The sequence below is a fragment of the Eublepharis macularius genome, chromosome 2 (assembly GCF_028583425.1).
Source record: "Eublepharis macularius isolate TG4126 chromosome 2, MPM_Emac_v1.0, whole genome shotgun sequence".
Taxonomy (NCBI): Eukaryota; Metazoa; Chordata; class Lepidosauria; order Squamata; family Eublepharidae; genus Eublepharis; species Eublepharis macularius.
In genome coordinates, this window is record NC_072791.1 from 142,789,050 (window position 1) to 142,807,508 (window position 18,459).

Sequence of the window (18,459 nt, forward strand, 5' to 3'; positions counted from 1 at the left end):
ATATGGAAGAAGCATGTAACCAGATCCAGCACATACCTACAGCATACTTAAACCTCACAGAAACATTTCTGGACTATATAATGAATAGCCCTCTATGTAGTATCTTTCTAAAATAAATTAGTGATGCCAATGAGTGAGGCAAGTTGAAATTCCTAGTACAGATTATTTTCAATTTTTATTCTACAGAAATACAGCATTTTCCCACTCAAAATGCAGCAAAATGAATCCTCCAAAACTGTCAACACTTTTCTAACTGTCAAAATTGAAATGCAGCATTACCAAGTGTTTTTTAATTGATGAATTTTTGCTTAGAATGACAGCAGTAACTCCAAATGCAATGAAATACCTGCATTTTACTTTTATCATCATTGTATCTTTTCCTTTAATACAAAAAAATCTTTTGTTAAATAATTTTGTTATTCTGTTCCTGTTCAACAGTAGTATTGATCTGTGAATGCGATCATTAGCTGTTTCTATGGAATCCTTTTGCTTCTTTTACCTTGGACGTCCATAGCTTTTAGAATGTATCTATTTTTCATCTTGACGATTATCAAAATGTTTCCTTTCTCTGCAGTTTTGAGAAATAATCTTTCACTTTTTGACAGTCTATTTTGCACACATTGTGTTTCCATATTTATCCAAACAGCCTTTTCACCAGTCTTTGCATTGCAATTATCTTTTCATCAAAGATTTATTGCTAAGATTTCTACTTCATGCTACATGCATTTTGTACCTGCACAAGAAGGTGTTCCTGCTTATTAATGATAAACTTCACCAAAGTAAACATATATGCTCTGAGACTACAAAGAGTTACAAAGGGGCAGCAATGACAGAAATGAACACATTTTTAAAAAAATTCTTTGTAAACTGTCAGGAGGACGCTCAGGATTTCTTCCGGTGACATTTTCCAAAAGACCCAGAAGCACATAAGTGTACACTGCATTCTGTTCAGTTCCCAGAGATACCAATTTGGAAATCTTCAAGAAACCAGGAACTAGGAAATGGATGGCTCTATGGCCTTTACACGCGTCCTTAGACAGGAACAGTCCTTTAAGAAATAAGTCTTAGACATGGCCCCCAGACAGCACATTTTTAACAAAAGCACTTCCTGAGTACTGCCCGTATCAGTGATGCTGGTCTTCTCAGAAACAGGACATTCCTCAATGCTTTAAGCCAAAAGGGGCCAACCCAGAGTACAGAATGTGCCAAGAAGGAAAGGTCTGTGTTAAGGGGGGAAGAATAAGTAAACATAAAAAACTGTCTTGTGCAAGTCAGAATCTCCCTAATTATACCCTAACAATTTCTTCAGTGTTTGAGATTACTCACCGCTGAGCTGGTGTTCAGCAATGTTACTGTCCATGGCCGCTACTCTGGGCTAGAGCAATGGCCTAAAAGAGTGAAAGAGAAAGTGATGAAAAGGTGGCAGCAAAACAAATTGGATGACACTGGGACAATGCTGCACTGAGACTGTGATCAGCTCATGGGATCCTCGAAGACAGTTCACTTGTATTCTGGGCTCATTAATAAAGAATTAATAATATCCCCCCCTACTTCTGTTCCCACAAACACATAGATTTTTATTCCACACTTTGCTACACATTTTCAACATTCTTTTCAAAAATTTTGTTCTTTGCCACATCATTTGTTGTTGCATTCATTTATTTAGATTCCCACCAGAGCAGACAAAGCCTCCTTTTCCCCACTGTCTACCTATAGTTACTGAGCTATGGTCTCAGGCTGCTCATGGGGTGCTGCAGCAGCCAGGTAAGCAGGAGGCAGACGGGGCAGGGGAGGAGAGGCTGAGGAGGCAGAGGTGGAAGAGGAAGTGCTTGAACAATAAGGCTTGAATATAATGCGTGAATAAACAACATATGAGGCTTTTCCCATTCAGTTACATTACTCAAACAAATTAAACAAAATGGGGCTGTCCGTTTTGGTTTTCCCCTCATTTAGAGAGACATACATATTTCTGCTCTCTGCCATTAGCCTTGGGAGAAGCTGTGCCAAAGCAATTCAGGCTAATTCTCGCCACACCACCAGTGAGACCTCTCGCTATGGGGAAAGAGGACCCAGGAAATAGTCAGAATCAGACCTGAGACATAGGAATGAGAATACTAGCTTTTCCTATGGGCTGTTGTGTGCCAATTTTTTTTTAAAAAAAAGGTCAGGACGATTAAAAAAAAAACTCCATGTGTATATTTTTCAAGTTTCTTTATTTTTAACGCTCCGATGAATGGGGACTGAAGACAGCCCTCCCTGCAGGGTGTTTTGTGGAAATGCTTTGTTAAACTCTGCTTCTCAGGTATGGTGTCCAGGATCAGAGGTCACTGATTGCTCGGAACAGTGCAAAAGTTCAGCAACATAACCTGCCATTGGGGGACACCTGGCTTATCTTTCATTCCCGAAGCTGTTTTCCTTGCTAGCTAGCAAAGAATTACTACACTGTTCCATTTCTTGATCCAGATGATGAATGATTCCGTAAGGATTTGCCCAAGACTTCCCTGCTTAGCCTCCATGCTTCAGAGCAGCTAGTGACCTGAGAGCTTCCATCAAGTTTTTTCATTAATGGGCTGTTCTAAAAACTAAGGACCCCTCTCAACTTCATATGGTTTTTCTGTAAAGGCTTTATTTGGACTGAGATGCAGAAGAGAGAGATTCACTGAGAGCCAGTGTGGCCTAATGACTGTTCAGAACTGGGAAGCCCCAGGTTCAAATCCCTACTCTACCATGATGCTCACTGGGCAACATTGGGTCAGCTACTTTCTGTCACCCCAACCTGCCTCTCCTTGTTGTTATGAGGAGAGGGGGAAAGAGGGAAAGAGAGAGAGTATTTTTTGTCATCTGAGAGATACGGGGAAAACATTAAAGCAGAAAACACATATTGTAGCACCCCAAAAGCATATTATTTACACAGAAACATTATCTTACGGTTACAAAAGGACTGGCAGTATATGTGGATAAAATTAAATGTTATAGCATTGTAAGTAATGAACTCTTCCACAGCATATTATTACCATACATATTATGGCATACTGTTCATAGACAAAATTAGTCATGCTTGAACAATAAGTACATCACTGAAAATACTGTACATGGCGTACACAGCAATTATTCTCTAATGCAATAGATGGTTACATAAAAAATTCATGCTACACTTTTTGAGTGAGTAAAACCCTGTCTTCAAAAGTATTTAACTGATTCTGAAAGAGAAAATATTTCATAGGAGTCTTTTTTTCAGTGCCCTCCAAAATAGTTAGCTAGTTAGCTAGTTTTCAAATACTTCAGAACTCTTCCTTAGACTGGATGTTCAGCACAAGACTAGCACAGGAGAGAGACAAGATGTTTCCAGGCATGGTGGAAAAGCAAGTCTGACATTTTAGCAATCCTAAAACATCACTATGTGGGATTTTTTTTTTCAAATTGACCAAGATGGCTACCTGCAATCTTTATCTTTTCTATTGTAGAGACTGATGTTAAAAACAATTCCATGTGTGTGTGTTATGTGCCATCAAGTTGCCTCCAACCTATGGCGACCCTATGAATGAAAGACCTTCAAAACATCCTATAATTAACAGACTTGTTCAGAACCTGCAAACAGGAGGATGTGGCTTCTTTTACTGAGCTGAGCCATCTCATTTTAGGTCTTCCTCTTTTCCTACTACCTTCCACTTTTCCAAGCATTATTGACTTTTCCGGAGAATCTTGTCTTCTCATGATGTGACCAAAGTACAATAGTCTCAGTGTTGTCATTTTACTCCTAGGGAGAATTCAGGCTTAATTTGATCTAGTACCCACTTATTTGTCTTTTGGCCGTCCATGGTATCTGCAAAACTCTTCTCCAGCAATATATTTCAAATGAATCAATTTTCTTCCTGTCAGCTTTCTTCATTGTCCAACTTTTACATCCATACATAGTAATAGGGAATACCATAGTTTGGATTATCTTGATCTTGGTTCTCAGAGACAACTTTATCTTTAAGGAACTTCTCTAACTCCCTCACAGCTGCACTTCCAAGTCTCAATTTTCCTCTGATTTCTTCATTGTAGTCTCTCTTTTGGTTGATGATTAAGCCAAGGAACAGAAAATCTTAAACCATATAGTAAGCATGAATTAAGAACATGAATGAATCTTCTACAGCACGTGTTACAGTTTTTTGCAGCATGAAACAAAAGAACAATGATGCACTGGAAAAAATAAACAATTTTTTCCACTGCACCATTGTTCTTTTGTTTCTTGATCTGTTCGTTGTGCAGCCCTCTTCTCTGGCACTTACAGTTTTATTGGCCAGTAAGTCTTTACACCTTAGCTGATCCTACAGAACCCTCCTGAAATCTCCTTGAGGCCTGAGAGACCAAAAAGCATTAGAAGAATTAAAGAGAAATAGTTAAGTTCTGGAAGTTAAGATAAAATGACAATCTTGAACAAGGCTGCTTCATTTGCAAATTCTGTATTACAGGGAAATAAGCACACTGGTTTTACGTTAACCATGAGAAACACAGGCAAGGAAGACGAAAACACTTGAGGGGCAGTTAGTGATATGTCTTTGCCCACAACTTTTTGAAATAGTAAGTGTAACAAGTGTGCCTATTTATATTTAGAAATCATAACTGTCTACATTATTGTCACTGAACATCTCATTTCCAAAACAACAATTTCATAAATTCAAATGACATTACACACCAAGATCCTGATACCAAGTAAGATGGAAAGCACTGAGCCAGCCAGAGACATTATAAAGAGTTGACAAGCAAATTCCACAGTGCAGATTCAGTACACATCAGCAATCTGCTCCATATAATGAGAACAAAGAGGTTTTGTCTATCGTGCCGATATACAGGGAGATATGCTGCTAAGATAGCCTGACTGTTTAGGTTGGGACTCTGGAGATTTCCAGAGCAGCAGCTAGACACTTGCAGCTCACACACTGGAGTGGAATTTAGAGAAGCTTCTGCTGGCTAATATGTTTGTGACAGCAAATCTCCCCAGTGAATGAATTTCAGCCTTCGGAGAATAGGATAGTTCCTTTCCCTGTCCCCATAGCTTCTCCCACTTCTGCTTCCATCTCTCCTTCCCACCCACCTTTGAATGTCCCCTTGTTTCACCTTTCCCCCTCTCACTCCTAGGACCCAGTTGCATGGTGCTGGCCAAGCTAGGAATTCTTTCAATACAACGCATATTTATAAGCATTGAGGACCCTGTAAAATTCACAGGGGGATGAATTGTAGAGGAAATCCCTGTCTGACAACTTCGGGCAGACAGCACAGTCACCCTTAACTAGGATTCAAGGGAGGGATATAGACTCAGATTGTGTGGCAATAGGCCCAATTCCACATACATCCCCTGATGGAAAGAGAAGATTCTTCCTTTCTTCCCCCTTAGGATGCTTGTTAGGGAAGGGACTGTAGGTCAGAGACACAGGCCAAAGGACATACTGTATTGGTCTCCAATTTTAAAATGAAAGGGGAAGTGGAGAGGAAATGAGGTTAAAGCAATCTTCTAGGAGGGCTCTGCAGCTCCTATTATGGTTGAGTCCTTGCTTGCTTCATCTAATACTATAAACTCCCCATCCCCGTACAGGGCTAAAACCATTTTTGTAGAGGTGAGGGGATGCTTTCATCTTGCTGAATATTTTTCTACGCTACTAGCAGACAACTTTTCCTAGCCTGTCTTTTCCTCATCTCTGTGTTCACAACACATACATGCACATGAATGACAAGAGTCATTTATCATAATCTGGACACATATATAAAGCTAATAGACAAAACCCAGTGGACTTTTTACTGCTAATTTACTAAAAAACATGTTTTTATACTTCTGTTGAAAGTGAGAGTGGTTGGCAACTGGATCTCAGATCCTCTGCATGATGCTCATGCCTCTGCTTATAAAATATTAAGTAAGACAGTAAGTAAAATAGACAGCAAGATACTCCTGTCTGAGAAAAACAACCATATCCTAAGATGCTCTAAAAGGCATCTTCAGCTAGCAAGACTGACAGAGTGGTGCACGCAAAGATATCAGTATCAGCAACCCGAAATGGAAAATCCAAAAGGGATAAAATGAAATCTCTGATCATACTGGAATAAAAATCCATCTCTGCCACAAGACCATTAGGTCGGCAGCTCATAGTTCCTTCTGAATATAGACAGTAACAGTGCAATCCTTAGCATAGTTATACTCTTTTAAGCAGATTGACTTTAATGGACTTAGAATGCTGTAACACTACTTAGGATTACACTATAAATCACAAAATCGAAAAGAGTCCAGTAGCACCTTTAAGACTAACCGACTTTACTGTAGCATAAGCTTTCGAGAATCACAGTTCTCTTCGTCAGATGATTCTCAAATTGTGATTCTCGAAAGCTTATGCTACAGAAAAGTTGGTTAGTCTTAAAGGTGCTACTGGACTCTTTTCGATTTTGCCACTGCAGACTAACACGGTTAACTCATCTGGAACTATAAATCACAGAAATGCTGGAAGAAATAAACTGAAAATGAATCCCAGAGAAATACTGCCAGCCCCACTGCCTAAAAGAACTTTTAACCATACTATTTCCATCAAATCCCAACTCTGTTTATCATAGCTATATCATCATGTACAAGTCCGTTCACAAATGCACATACATCACTTCTGCCAACTGAAAGCTGGGCCCTGTACAGCCTTGACTGGGTGCTCACAGGACAATGTCAAGGCCGTGCAGGAACCTTAAAGGGTGGAATCACCGCCAGGAAGGGTGATCAGGAGTAAGACTTGGCAGAAGGCAAGCTGCAGAACCTTGGACAGCTCCAGTAGCTGCTAGAGACAAACTGCTTTTAAATGCCCGCAGGCTTTGGAGAGGACAGGTCTTCCACAACCTCTTACTACATACTTTGGGGATCTGAACAACTGGCACTGAGGATGAGGACCTGATATAGAAACAACACCTTTTTGATTTGAATCCATTTATTCAGATTTCCTACTCAGGAAGTAGTTGGTTCTTAAAATACCCTACAGCTAATTTTTTTCTTTATGAGTAGGGAAAAGGGGGGGAGAGAGGAGAAGAATAAAGCAGAAGAACCTACAGAATAAGACAGTGAATAAAATGGTAAGAGTCCTAGACACCCCTTTCTGTTTCATTTGGCAAAAAGCCGTATCTTTGAAGAAAATTTCACCTATAATTAGTCTCATGATTCTCAGCATTAGGAGAGAGTTTGGGGGGATTCCAAGTATGATGGAAGAAGACACTTTACACATATCTCAGAATCCCAGGAATGGGCTTTAGATCATTCTCATATACATTTGGGATTTGTATTGTATGTTTTTCAACATACGTTTAAATATTTCTAAAGCAGGGGTCTCCTTTATGGGGCCTGTGTGTACCATGGTGCCTGACACCTTTCCTTGGTGCCCGCCAAGTGTTTCTAGAAAGTGGACAGGGCTAGGGCTTTTGCCCAGGAGAGCTTCTGATTGGACACTGAAGATCTGACTGGCTCTGCAAATTTATAAAAACATTGCTTTGGCAGCAGCTGCCACCGCAACACAACAACCTTCATTGTGTCACTGAAGGTAAGCTGTGAGTATGCAACAAAATGTTCCCCCTCTGCATTCTTCCAAACTTCATGTTATCTCCAGACTCCTCTGCAGAGATGGTAGGGTGTTCACTAAAGTTCTGCGTTCATTTCCTAAAGTAACATTATTTAATTCTGACAACTTGTGTCACCAGCAGTTTCAGTTACACAGTGGTGAAGTCTGTGGTGGCTGGTAAAAATCTAATGAAGATAAAGTTGATTGGAGACCGATTCTCATTAGTTTTCTTTATGAGCTGCTGTAAAGAGTGGTGACAGGAAAGGCTAAATAAAGCTAGAGAAATCATTCCAGAAGAGAAACAATATTTGGAAACTGATAGAAAAAAGACCTTCAGGAACAGTTAAATATCCACCTTCAGGATGTGAAATACAACTTTGATCCAAAATGGGTCTGTGTGCTTTTATCAGCGAATTAATCAATGTATCAATGACAGCAATATTTTTATCTGTGGAAACAAATCTTAACTGGTAGAGATGAGGTGGAAGGGCATGCTAGTTTCTGTTCTGAAGGCTTTCTAGCTCTGGTGTATAATAGGAAACAAAAAATCTATTAGATTGTCTTTTTTCCTAACAATGCATGGCTGCTTTTGCTGATTAAATGTTATTTCACATTTCTTTCAACATCCTCAGAGAAGCAAGTATAGTGATGTTCTCATATATAATATCATAGATTGCATAAAGTCATCTGGATCAACTGATAATACAGAATTTGTAGACAGACCAATTTGTCTTTTCAGTATGTGACTATGTTTAAGTGGTTTAAAATCTTAAAACCATTCATCCAACCAATTAAGTGCCATGGGGGTGGGGGGAGACATAGTATTTATTTCTTTGTTTGCTTTGTTAACACTTGGATGAAAAGGCAATGCACAATTTATTCAATTGGTTCCTCCAACCTAGTTATCAACTTCTCCTCCCCTTTTGAAATCAAATCCAGATTCCTGAATCAAAATTTTTCCGGTGACAAAACTATGATACACATGTATTTTAAGACATGTATTTTTATAATAGCCTCTTTGTAATGAAAGTCACTATAGAACCTTACTAATACTGAATCTTTTACCTTTTTTGCTCAAATATCTAGTTTGTTACCCCCAAAGCCAGTTACTACATGCATTATAAACCAGTCATCTCTGGGATACCTGTTTCCTCTCTGGAAATATCACATTTGAAAATTAATGTTTGTTTAGAATTTTCCCTGAATAATCAACATTCTCTCTTGCCTCATCTTTTGCACTGGTTGGATGATCACAGGAGGTCAAAGGTTATGAGAGAGGGAGTTCAAATGCTTTTTAATAGCAAATTTGCTGGGGTAATTTAGAAATTAACACAAACCTGTTTCTTATGATATGGACCTGGAACAAGTTCCAAGATGAATCTGTGGTATTGAAAGGAATTCAAATAGTGAGACCGGGAAAGACAACAGCCACCTGCTACCTGTCAGATGGCTCCATGGTCTTAGGTATAAGGTGGTCATATGATACATTTTGTTGTTGCATCCCACCTTTGCATCAGTTATGAAGGTATGTGTGTGGACAATTCCCAGATTTCCCTTTAAATACCTTGCCAGCCATGATCAGGTCTGTATTTGCAAACATTCTGAATGTAAAAACATCATGCATGCTTCACAACCTATACACTGCAAGTTTATTTTATGTTAGGGTAATGGAATCTTTACTGTAAAGTATTACAGAATGATTAAAAATATGCTGTATATGTACTATTCTATCATCTTGGAATTGGAATATAAGACTGGGCATTTTTAAATCAGTTGTAGAATAAAAGCCTATTCATGCTTTGAAATTCTTCTCTTTTAAGCAAAAGAAAAGAAGATTACCCCTGCTGGATCAGACCAATGGTTTCTATCCCAACATCCCACTTTCTACAGTGGCAAAACTTGAATGTTAATATGACATCAGTGCATATTAGATTAATAAGCCCTAGCGAGTACAGTTTATGTTACTGGATTTAGTAACAGTATTACTAGAATAGATGAACAGATTACAACTGCTTCTCCTGTGATTTGAACATTCATACATATGATATTCAGTGAAGAAAAGACAGTTTTGGTTTTTTAAAATAGTTTGTTATCTACAGTTCTCAGATTTTATTTTACAAGATTTTTACCCCACCATTCCCCCTGCATATGACCACTAAGGCAGCTAACAAATTAAAATATACAAATTAAAATCTCATCTTCAAGTTAAGTCTATAATACAAACACCTATCATGTTCTCAAATCACTTCATGCATGTGATGAAGCAGGAAATTATCCATGAAAGCCGATTCTTGAATAAATAAACCTGTTAGTGCCTAAAAGGGATTCCCCCCCCCACTCTGCTTTTTGCTGTTGAATGTAGAGAATACTCAACGTGTTCAGGGATGTGCTGAAATTTATGTTGGGAACATCCAAGTTGCCATTTGTGCTCTTAACCACTAAATTACATCAAGTCATACTCTCCTTATCCAGATACTTTTCTATCAGCTGTGCCTGCCCACACACCCATGGATGCAGATAGGGACCAATACAATGTACTATCTGACATCATCCTATTCACATGGCAAAATAAACCATCAATTTTACTGGATCCTACAGCTGTTTTGTCTGCTACATAAAAGTTTTCTGTCCTCCCCCCACCCCCAGCCATTACATGGGAATAATAATATCACCACAGCCCTTCTCATAAGGCTGTTGTAAGCATTGCTGAGATAATACACAAACATGTCTGCTGGAGAACTTCAGCTGCCATCAAAGGCCCTTGCACTCCATGTGTTCCTGCCCTCAGAAGAAGTGGATAGTGACTACAAACAGGGCCACTCCTGTTCTGGCTCCTCACTTGAAGAACGTCTGCCCTCTTACTTTCAGTCCAGTGCCAAAAGCATTAACTTTTCAACACCAGGTTGTTATCAAATGTTTGAGTTGGCCATTCTTCGCACAAATTGCTTTTAGAAATGGTTTCTAGAGGTTTTTAACAGAAGTTTTAAGAAGCTGTTTCTGAACAAAAATAGTTTTAAAGAACCATTAAGAACTAACTTTTGGCTGCTTTTTCTATTTATATTTTAATGCTCCTGGGTGTTGATGCATATTGTTGTTTTTCCATTGTATTTTACTGTCTGTTTTTTATCTTTTGGAAACTACATCAAGCACAATATGGCGAAAACAGTGTAGAAATCAGGAGCTAGATCCCATAACATGAAGGTTACTTCTATATGGAACCTGAGGGCATCATTTTTATAGTTGGAAGACTTTCCCATCATCCTTTGAGGCAGGAAACAAGCAGTAATCCTTCAGCTTCTTCTCCCTCTGTAATTGCTCCTACTCAGTTCTGAGACTTCCAGAGCCCCAAAAGAACCTATTATAAATTTAAATAAAGAGGAACATATGGCCACATTGATTTTCAAATTTTTATTTTTAAAAATCAAACCTCATACAAAAGAGAGAGAACAATATGAAAACAACAGTGGAAGGTCTACACATAAGCATCCATACAAGGTTTCCAAATATCTAAAAATAAGTCTATATGCAACTGTTGTCTATATGCCATACATTTAATATTGTATGGTCCTCAATCCACTGAATTATGGAAGGTTGGAATTAAAAGACTTCTAGCTCTTTTAGGGCCCATGAAGGGTTCCCTCAAAGCTTTCATTCAATATGTATAATTTCTCTCACTCTCTCTCACTACGGCAAAAGTCAGCATGCCCCACAACTGTTATTCATTATGCAGACTGCGAATTGCCAGATCCTCACCCTGTTGCAAAATGGCAGTTCCACCCAAACCAAAGAAACTATACTGTTGCCAAGCAGGCCCCCTCTCCTGCTTTAAGGCCTGCCATGAACTGTGTTAAAGTTTCCTGCATTGCTGTTTCACTGCTGCACCAAAGACTGCTTTGCAGTGTGTGCTCTAGTACACGTGTCGGTTTCCTGCCTGCTGTTTAATTGCCTTGCTGCTGCAATAGACTGTGTAGTATACTGACTCCATGTTTGGCTAACTGCACAAAGGACTCTCTTTCTGGGCAGCCCTGCCCTGACCTGTATCGGGATTTCCCCGTGTGTGCTTTGGACTCTGTTACAAGTGTGCCCCGTGCCTGCATTGCCATCTGCCACGGACCGTGCCTGTTCCCTGCCTTGGACTGTGTTTTGAGTGCTGTTTCCCCTGCCTCCATGGAAGCCTGCCTCATATGGGCCCAAGCCGCTGCTAGCAGCCGGGCGCCTGCCGGGGAAACCTCCAGCAAGCCTGGCTAGGCGCTCCCTGGTCAGTTCCCGCCTGGAGCCTCCCGCGGGCCGGCCCCCGAGCTTGCCCTCGCTACCGGGCAGCCTGCAAACCAGCCCCAGCTATGCCCAGCCGGCATCCATGTTCTCAGGCCCCCAGAAGACCCAGAGGAAGAGACTGCTTTGGAAAGCCATTTTGGCGAAGCGGGCACACCACGTCCGCAGCAAGAGCCCCTCGCCCCGCTCTGCATATCTTAGGAGCCGCCCCGGAGAAGGAACTAAGTGCCGACCATCCCAAGCACTTAGAGAATGCATCTCAAAGAAACCTCCGCATTCCAGAGCTGATGACATCAGGACAAGCCCTGTCCGCTGGAACATCCATTCAGCCCACTCGGATGTCCCCCTCCCTCTTTTGTCCCCTCTTCCTGAGGTGTCACTTATCGCGATCTGATTACCAAAGTGGCCCATCTAAGCCATTCAGTAGCCCATTAGAACCTTTGTTTTAAACTGTGAGAACCACCAAGTATAGCACCAGCCCCAGGGTACATTTTGGGGTATTTAAGCTGGTCTCCCAGACCACTCGGTGCTCGTGCCATCCTATCCAGAACCCCTCGCTGTCCGTCCGTGGTCCCAGTGCTGGCATTGGGCCACCCTCGCTGCTGTGTCTCTGCTTCGCTCCAGGATTGTGAGTATTTCCCTTATCATCGTTGGGAACCTGCTAATGCGAAAGTCTCTATATTTCCTACTCTGTATTTCTTAGGTCTTGTATGTTCTTTGTATGCTTGTGCAAGTTTAGGCTTATGCCACACTGAATACACGTGTTTGGAACCTATTTGTAGTCTGCCTCTTTTTCACTAGAGTGTCTGGGATCGGGACCTCCGTAGACATAGGTTAAGATCCGCGCTAATTTTAAGTTACAGACTGCTACAGCTAATTCCCCATTATAATAAAGAGCAGTTCTGGTAACAATACCACTTAGTACCGGCCTCAGAATCTGGACTGTATCTGGTGAAATGAGAGTTGGTTTACAAAAGTTTATGCTGGAATAAATTGTTAGTCCCTAAAGTGCAACTGGACTGCTGTTGTATTGGTCTTTTCTGATATCTGTTATTGCGCTTCAGTTTTGCACACATTAATGTTTGAAAAAGTGGTATGCTATGCATTGAAATGAATTCTTCTCTACCAGTTCCATCTCAATAATCAGCAAAAGATAAAGTACTGTATGCAAGTTCACACATGCATGCACAAGTGCGCACACACAGAGCAATGTGGGCACAACTCTCCCTCCAGATTCAACCTTGCTATTAGGAAAAGAGGACACATTCCTGTCATTTGAGAGTACTGTCAGCTAAGCAATGGAATGTGACTTTATGTACAGTCTCATAGTACACAACTGGAAACAAGTTGGCATGGTGATTGTGAGTCTGAAAATTAATTTTGCAATATCAAGCCTTTTTTTTTTACATTTTCCAATCTGAGAAAAATACAGTAAACACAGGGACATATATACTTGCCTACTTTCACTATGAAATGTGTCACACATTGGGATGATGCTTAATTTCTGTCTTCAAATTTATCTTTAGGGACAAAAATATAAGTTATATAAGGATGTAGGGAGTTTCTACATAACTATTGGTAGAAAAATGCCAAAGCACACCACAGTTACCCTAGACAGGCTAAAAAGGAGGTCCGTTTTTTCCTCATGCTGCATATTTTGGAGGTTATCCACCTATATCATCACGACATGTCAATGAATTACAATCAAAGATATTCACATATGTTTGTCAGATTTCTTAAGTAGTGCAATATCACTCTTTATAGCAACAGTTATTATCATTCTGGATACTGATACCAGCTTGTAATAGTTATTGGAGCATGATATATCTTTTTAGGAGCATTCGGGAAAGCATTTTACCGTGACTATAAAATGTTAGAGAGAAGCTCTTTATTCAGTTATATTGGCCTATAGCTCTGTTGACTTTAAGACTCCAACTCTCAATCTACACAGAAAGAGAACCAGATTCAAGCCTGCTAAGTAAAAGAAAGTGCCAAGTACTGGAGTGCTCCTTGTCTGGTATAGTGCATTTTCTTGCTCCCGCTCTCTACTTATTGCAACATTACCTAGATCAGTATCAGCTATATGTCCTTAACCTGTAGAAGGTGGTCCTTCCTTGGCCAAGCTACTAAGGCACCAGACCCAGCCTAGCTGCAATGTCAGTGCCGAGCTCTGAATATAACAAGAGAAGCATGTGAGGGTGGGAGTGCTCTAGCTTCCTCTTCGCAGCTCTGGTGGGAAAATGTCCCATCTGGCCCTGCCCACTTTCTAAAAAAACTTCACAGGCACCAAGAAAAATATTGGCAGGTGCTATGCACCACAGGCACCACGTTAGGGACCCCTGCCCTAGGGGGATACAGGATAGATCTGACAAGAAATTACTTTTTAAAAAACTAGAACTGCATGTGTTCGCAACTAGAGGCAACAAATCCAAAAGACCATCAAGCATCCATATAAGAGTCTAACAGAGTTCCTATAATGAATATACATACACTCCTGCTTTAAGTATATCAATGCATAACATATTCCAAAGCCATAGGCAGACCAAAATTACTATCTCTCTGGGGACTCCCAATTGCAGAAGCTCATATAAACTATACACAACTAAAGTAGTAGCAACAAACGAACAAAAAACCCAGCCAGTGTGACCATTTAATACTTCTCTGTCCCAATAGCACTTGGAGCATCTTGAAATCATTTCTGCATCCAGCACCATGGAACACAAATAACCCTGCAACACATCCTGCATTTCATTTTAAGACTCTACAAACAGCAGAGCACACACTGCCCCACTATGCCCTGAAACACCTTTTTCTCGTCCTTTCTTTTTGGATGGAACATGCTACCCCAATGGAGAATTCTGAGGAATTCAAAAGCTTGCACACTGCTTTGTAATGTTTTAATAAAAAGGTATTATGCGACTTTGGGGGGCATTTTTCTGTGGACCAACACAGCTTGCCTACATTCTTTGGCTAAAGCACAGTATTACAACAAAGAGACTGAACGTAAGAGATGTTTCCTGAACTTTTATCTCATATACACAGAACTCTGACAAGATCGTACAAGTTACCCAAAACATAACTGGCAAAACGTATACCCTGGACTATGGCCACCACTAATTTCTATTAAATATCCCAGGTGTCACATGGCTGTTTTCTCCATTTAGTAATATTTTGTGTAACAGCACGTTGCTTTTTGACTACCCCAGGCAACATATACAATTTGTTCCATAAAAAAGCAGAATCATCTGGAGTATTTGTTCTGCAGGCACCTTCCTGGCTCACAGTGTGCCGCAAACAGTGCAAGACAAGTTGTCTTGCTCTCTGTTTGTGGCACACTGTGAGCCAGGCTGTGTAAGAGAGAGAGGTGAGACACCCCTCCATTGCCCATCTGGGAGCATCTACCATTTGGCTCCTCCCCTCTCAGCACTGTCTCCTCCAATGGCTGGTAAATCAGGCCACTGAGCAACCATTATGTAACTTATCAAGACTTTTTTTATCAGTTTGCTTTCTTTCTTCTTCTCTTCCTATTCTTCTGGTGTCATGCAAATTACATTGAAAGCAATTGTTTTGAATTGTCAACTGCCTTGCATGCAATGGCAGAAAAACAGTAGATAGTAAATACAAGTTGAACTGCAGGGGCCGAGTGGACAGAATTCAATCCAGCCTTTGGCTCCTGCTTTGCATTTGCATGCTGATGCTGAAATACTGGTGTAAACCTGTTGCATCCAGACTGGAAGCAATTGCAATGGAAAAGAGGTGCCATTTGTAACCAATACAAACTCCTACCTCACATATAGCATAAATGGAGTGAGACATATGGGGGGGCAGGGGCGGGGAGCACATTAGCACATCCCCTTGGGTCATGGCTTCCCTAAGGAAAAGCAGTGCAATCCTAAACAGAGTTACACCCTTCTAAGCCCACTGAACTCAATGAACATAGAAGGATATGATTCTGCTTGATGGTGGAAAATGTCATCAAATCATAGCTGACTTACAGCAACCAAAGCAAGGGACTAACAGAGATGGTGTGCCATGGTCTGGTTCTGCAATCTTGATCTTCTTTGGAGGCCTCTCATCCAATTACTAACCAAGGCTGACCTCGCTTAGCTTCCGTGATCTGACACGATCAGGCTTGCCTAGGCTATTCAGTTTTGGGATGACTCTGTTCAGGATGTACTATAAGTTTCCCCTTTCTCTGGCAGAACAATTGCTATAACTATTGCTGTTGTTATTTATAATCTATACAGCAGGTTGTAAGTAACCTGTGGCAAGTTTAGGCATGCCTCTAGGAAATCCAAAGAGAATTGCTGGCAAACTGGAAAAGAATTGATTTTTTTCCCTTTCAGACTGGCAATGCAGCAGAAATACTTACATAGGTGTTTTAAAAAGTTGGCTAGCACCAAATTTTAGGGGCTACTGCTTTTTGCAGGCTCTTTTCAAGGATGCCATGTAGCATCAAGGAAGTGCCAAGTGCTGTATCAACTCAGGTGCTGAAGGAAGATAATTGCTCAAAATGGTTTAGTTAATACAGAGAGATTTGTGACACCACCTGTTTTAGGGTATGCTGAATTATGAAAAGAATGTTATCTGTCGGTGCATTTTTGGAGGAGAGAGGAGTAGGGACAAAGCCAATTTTGCAGTTCTCATTAATTTTGATTAAAAATTAAACTATCAAAATAAATGAAAATTGCAAAATTGGCTTTTTGTCTACTTTCCCCCTCCTCCAGAAATTGTGTTCAGTATTACAAAGTAAGTGTGGTACAGAGTGCAGAGTTTGGGTTTGGACTGGGTGAAGTCCAGAAGGGAATTCTTCTTCAGCCCTGAAACTCACTGGGTGAACCTGGGCTACTCACTACATCTCACCCTAAGCTGCCTGGCAGCTCAGCCGCAAAGATGAAATGGGGAAAGCCTGCACAAGCATCCCACCCTGAGCGACGGGGCTCAAGAAAAGACCCATCGAGGATCAATGGAATGCTTGTCTAAAATAGTGATAAAGGGTCTTCAATTGCAAAAGGTAGATTTATTAAAATTGTAGATTTGTTCTTCCAACGGATATTATGGGAAGTGAATGTTTTTTTACCAACAAATCCTATCCTGCTGTTACTGAACAGTGTTTCTGAAACTGCCACTAGCCAAGAGTCTTGATTTACACGTGAGAAATGTATTCCCTGTACAAGGCAATTCATTATTCATGCACTAGTACACATCCTGTTCTCGCAGGGCAGGCAGTTTTCTCGGGAAGGTAAAAAAATGGAACTGAAGCACTCCCGATATCTCTAGAGGGAAGGATAGCAAGCGGGAGGGGGAGCTGGGTGCACTGCCAGCAACCAGAGGGCTCAAAGCGTCTCAAGCCCGCCCAGCCCCCTTCACAAGGCAAGCTTCTAACAAGCTGCTTAAAGGCGGACCTAGGCTGGAGCCTTTTCTCCGCGCTCAGCATGCCCTTTGCCTCCCCCCGCCCCAGTGGATCTTGTTCCGCTACGAAAGATACGAAGCATAGCATCACATCCGCGCCCCGGGCGTCTGTTAGCCTAGTCAGGGGCGGAAGGGTAGAGGAAACCCTATCTGAATTTCGGGCAGGTCACCCCGGCCTAGATGCATGGCCAGACCTCGCAAGCCTTTGCCACGGCGGACCCCGCCAGAAAGCGGAAACTTCCCAGAGAGCTTCTGCAGCGAAGGGATCTCGAATCGCTCCCGCCCCAAACGGGCCGGGAGCGAAGAGAGAAAGCCTACACGCATTCGGAGAGCGCGGATCGCTTAAAGCCTCCGGTGTAGCAGACTGCGCCCCCGGTCTCTCCCTGGACGGAGCCGGTCACTAGCAGAGAGGAGCAGGGCTGCGGACGATCCGAGCGAGCCCGGGCGCCTTCAGGGTTTCCCCTCTCCCGTCCCGCGACCATTTTTTTGACACCCCCCCCGCACCGCTTTCCGCGGGGCTCGCTTTGCCCTTGGATGCGCTTCAATCGCGACCTCGGCTCGTTCCGCCACCCGAGCGCCTCTGCCGCTATTCCGGCTTTTATCCCAGCCTTGTGCTTCCCTCTAGAGAAAGACTCGCCTCCGTAGCCTGCCTAGGCTTGGCGCCCCGCCGACACGCGTCCTGGGGACAGGCAAGCTGGACTCTACAGGGCAATTCCAGGGAAGGAAGGTTCCCACGCCAGCCACTCTCCCACCCCCAGACAAGCCCGAGGCGCAAACTTTGCAAGAAGGCTCTGCTGCTGCTCGGCCTCGGGATCGTGCCTTGAAGGACATGGGCCGCCCGGGAGAAGTCAGCGTGCAGCAAGACACCGCTGATCCTATCGAGAGTGGACAGCATCTTTTCTAGGGATCAAAGGGGGCCGTAAAGCAGCTCTGCAAGCTCAAAGCAAAAAGCGTGCCACGTTGCATTACACGCGCCCGCTCCTCCACGGAAGCGCCTGCCGCCTTAGCGATCCTCTCCCGACCAGACAGTTCTCGCCCGGGCTGAGTTCCCAACCGCCGCCGGCGCCACTTACCTCGCGGGGAGTTTGGTGCAGCACTAATGACCTGCGAACTCTGCAGCTCGGCTGGGGCTCCCCGGCTGCGCCTCACCTGCAGCGTGCTTTTCACCCCAGCGGCCGGAGAGGAGGCAAGGAAGGAATCCTCCGTGTGCAGC

The 18,459-nt window shown here is 42.2% G+C and overlaps 1 protein-coding gene across 1 annotated transcript in view; it reads right to left on the reverse strand.

The window, feature by feature from the left end:
• Positions 1-1,360, reverse strand: part of SYT12 (synaptotagmin 12) — a 58,495-nt gene extending 57,135 nt beyond the window's left edge. The window contains exon 1 of the mRNA XM_054972254.1: positions 1,327-1,360. Coding sequence (XP_054828229.1) covers positions 1,327-1,360 — 34 coding nt within the window. The remainder of the gene's footprint in view (positions 1-1,326) is intronic.
• Positions 1,361-18,459: the final 17,099 nt, after the last annotated feature.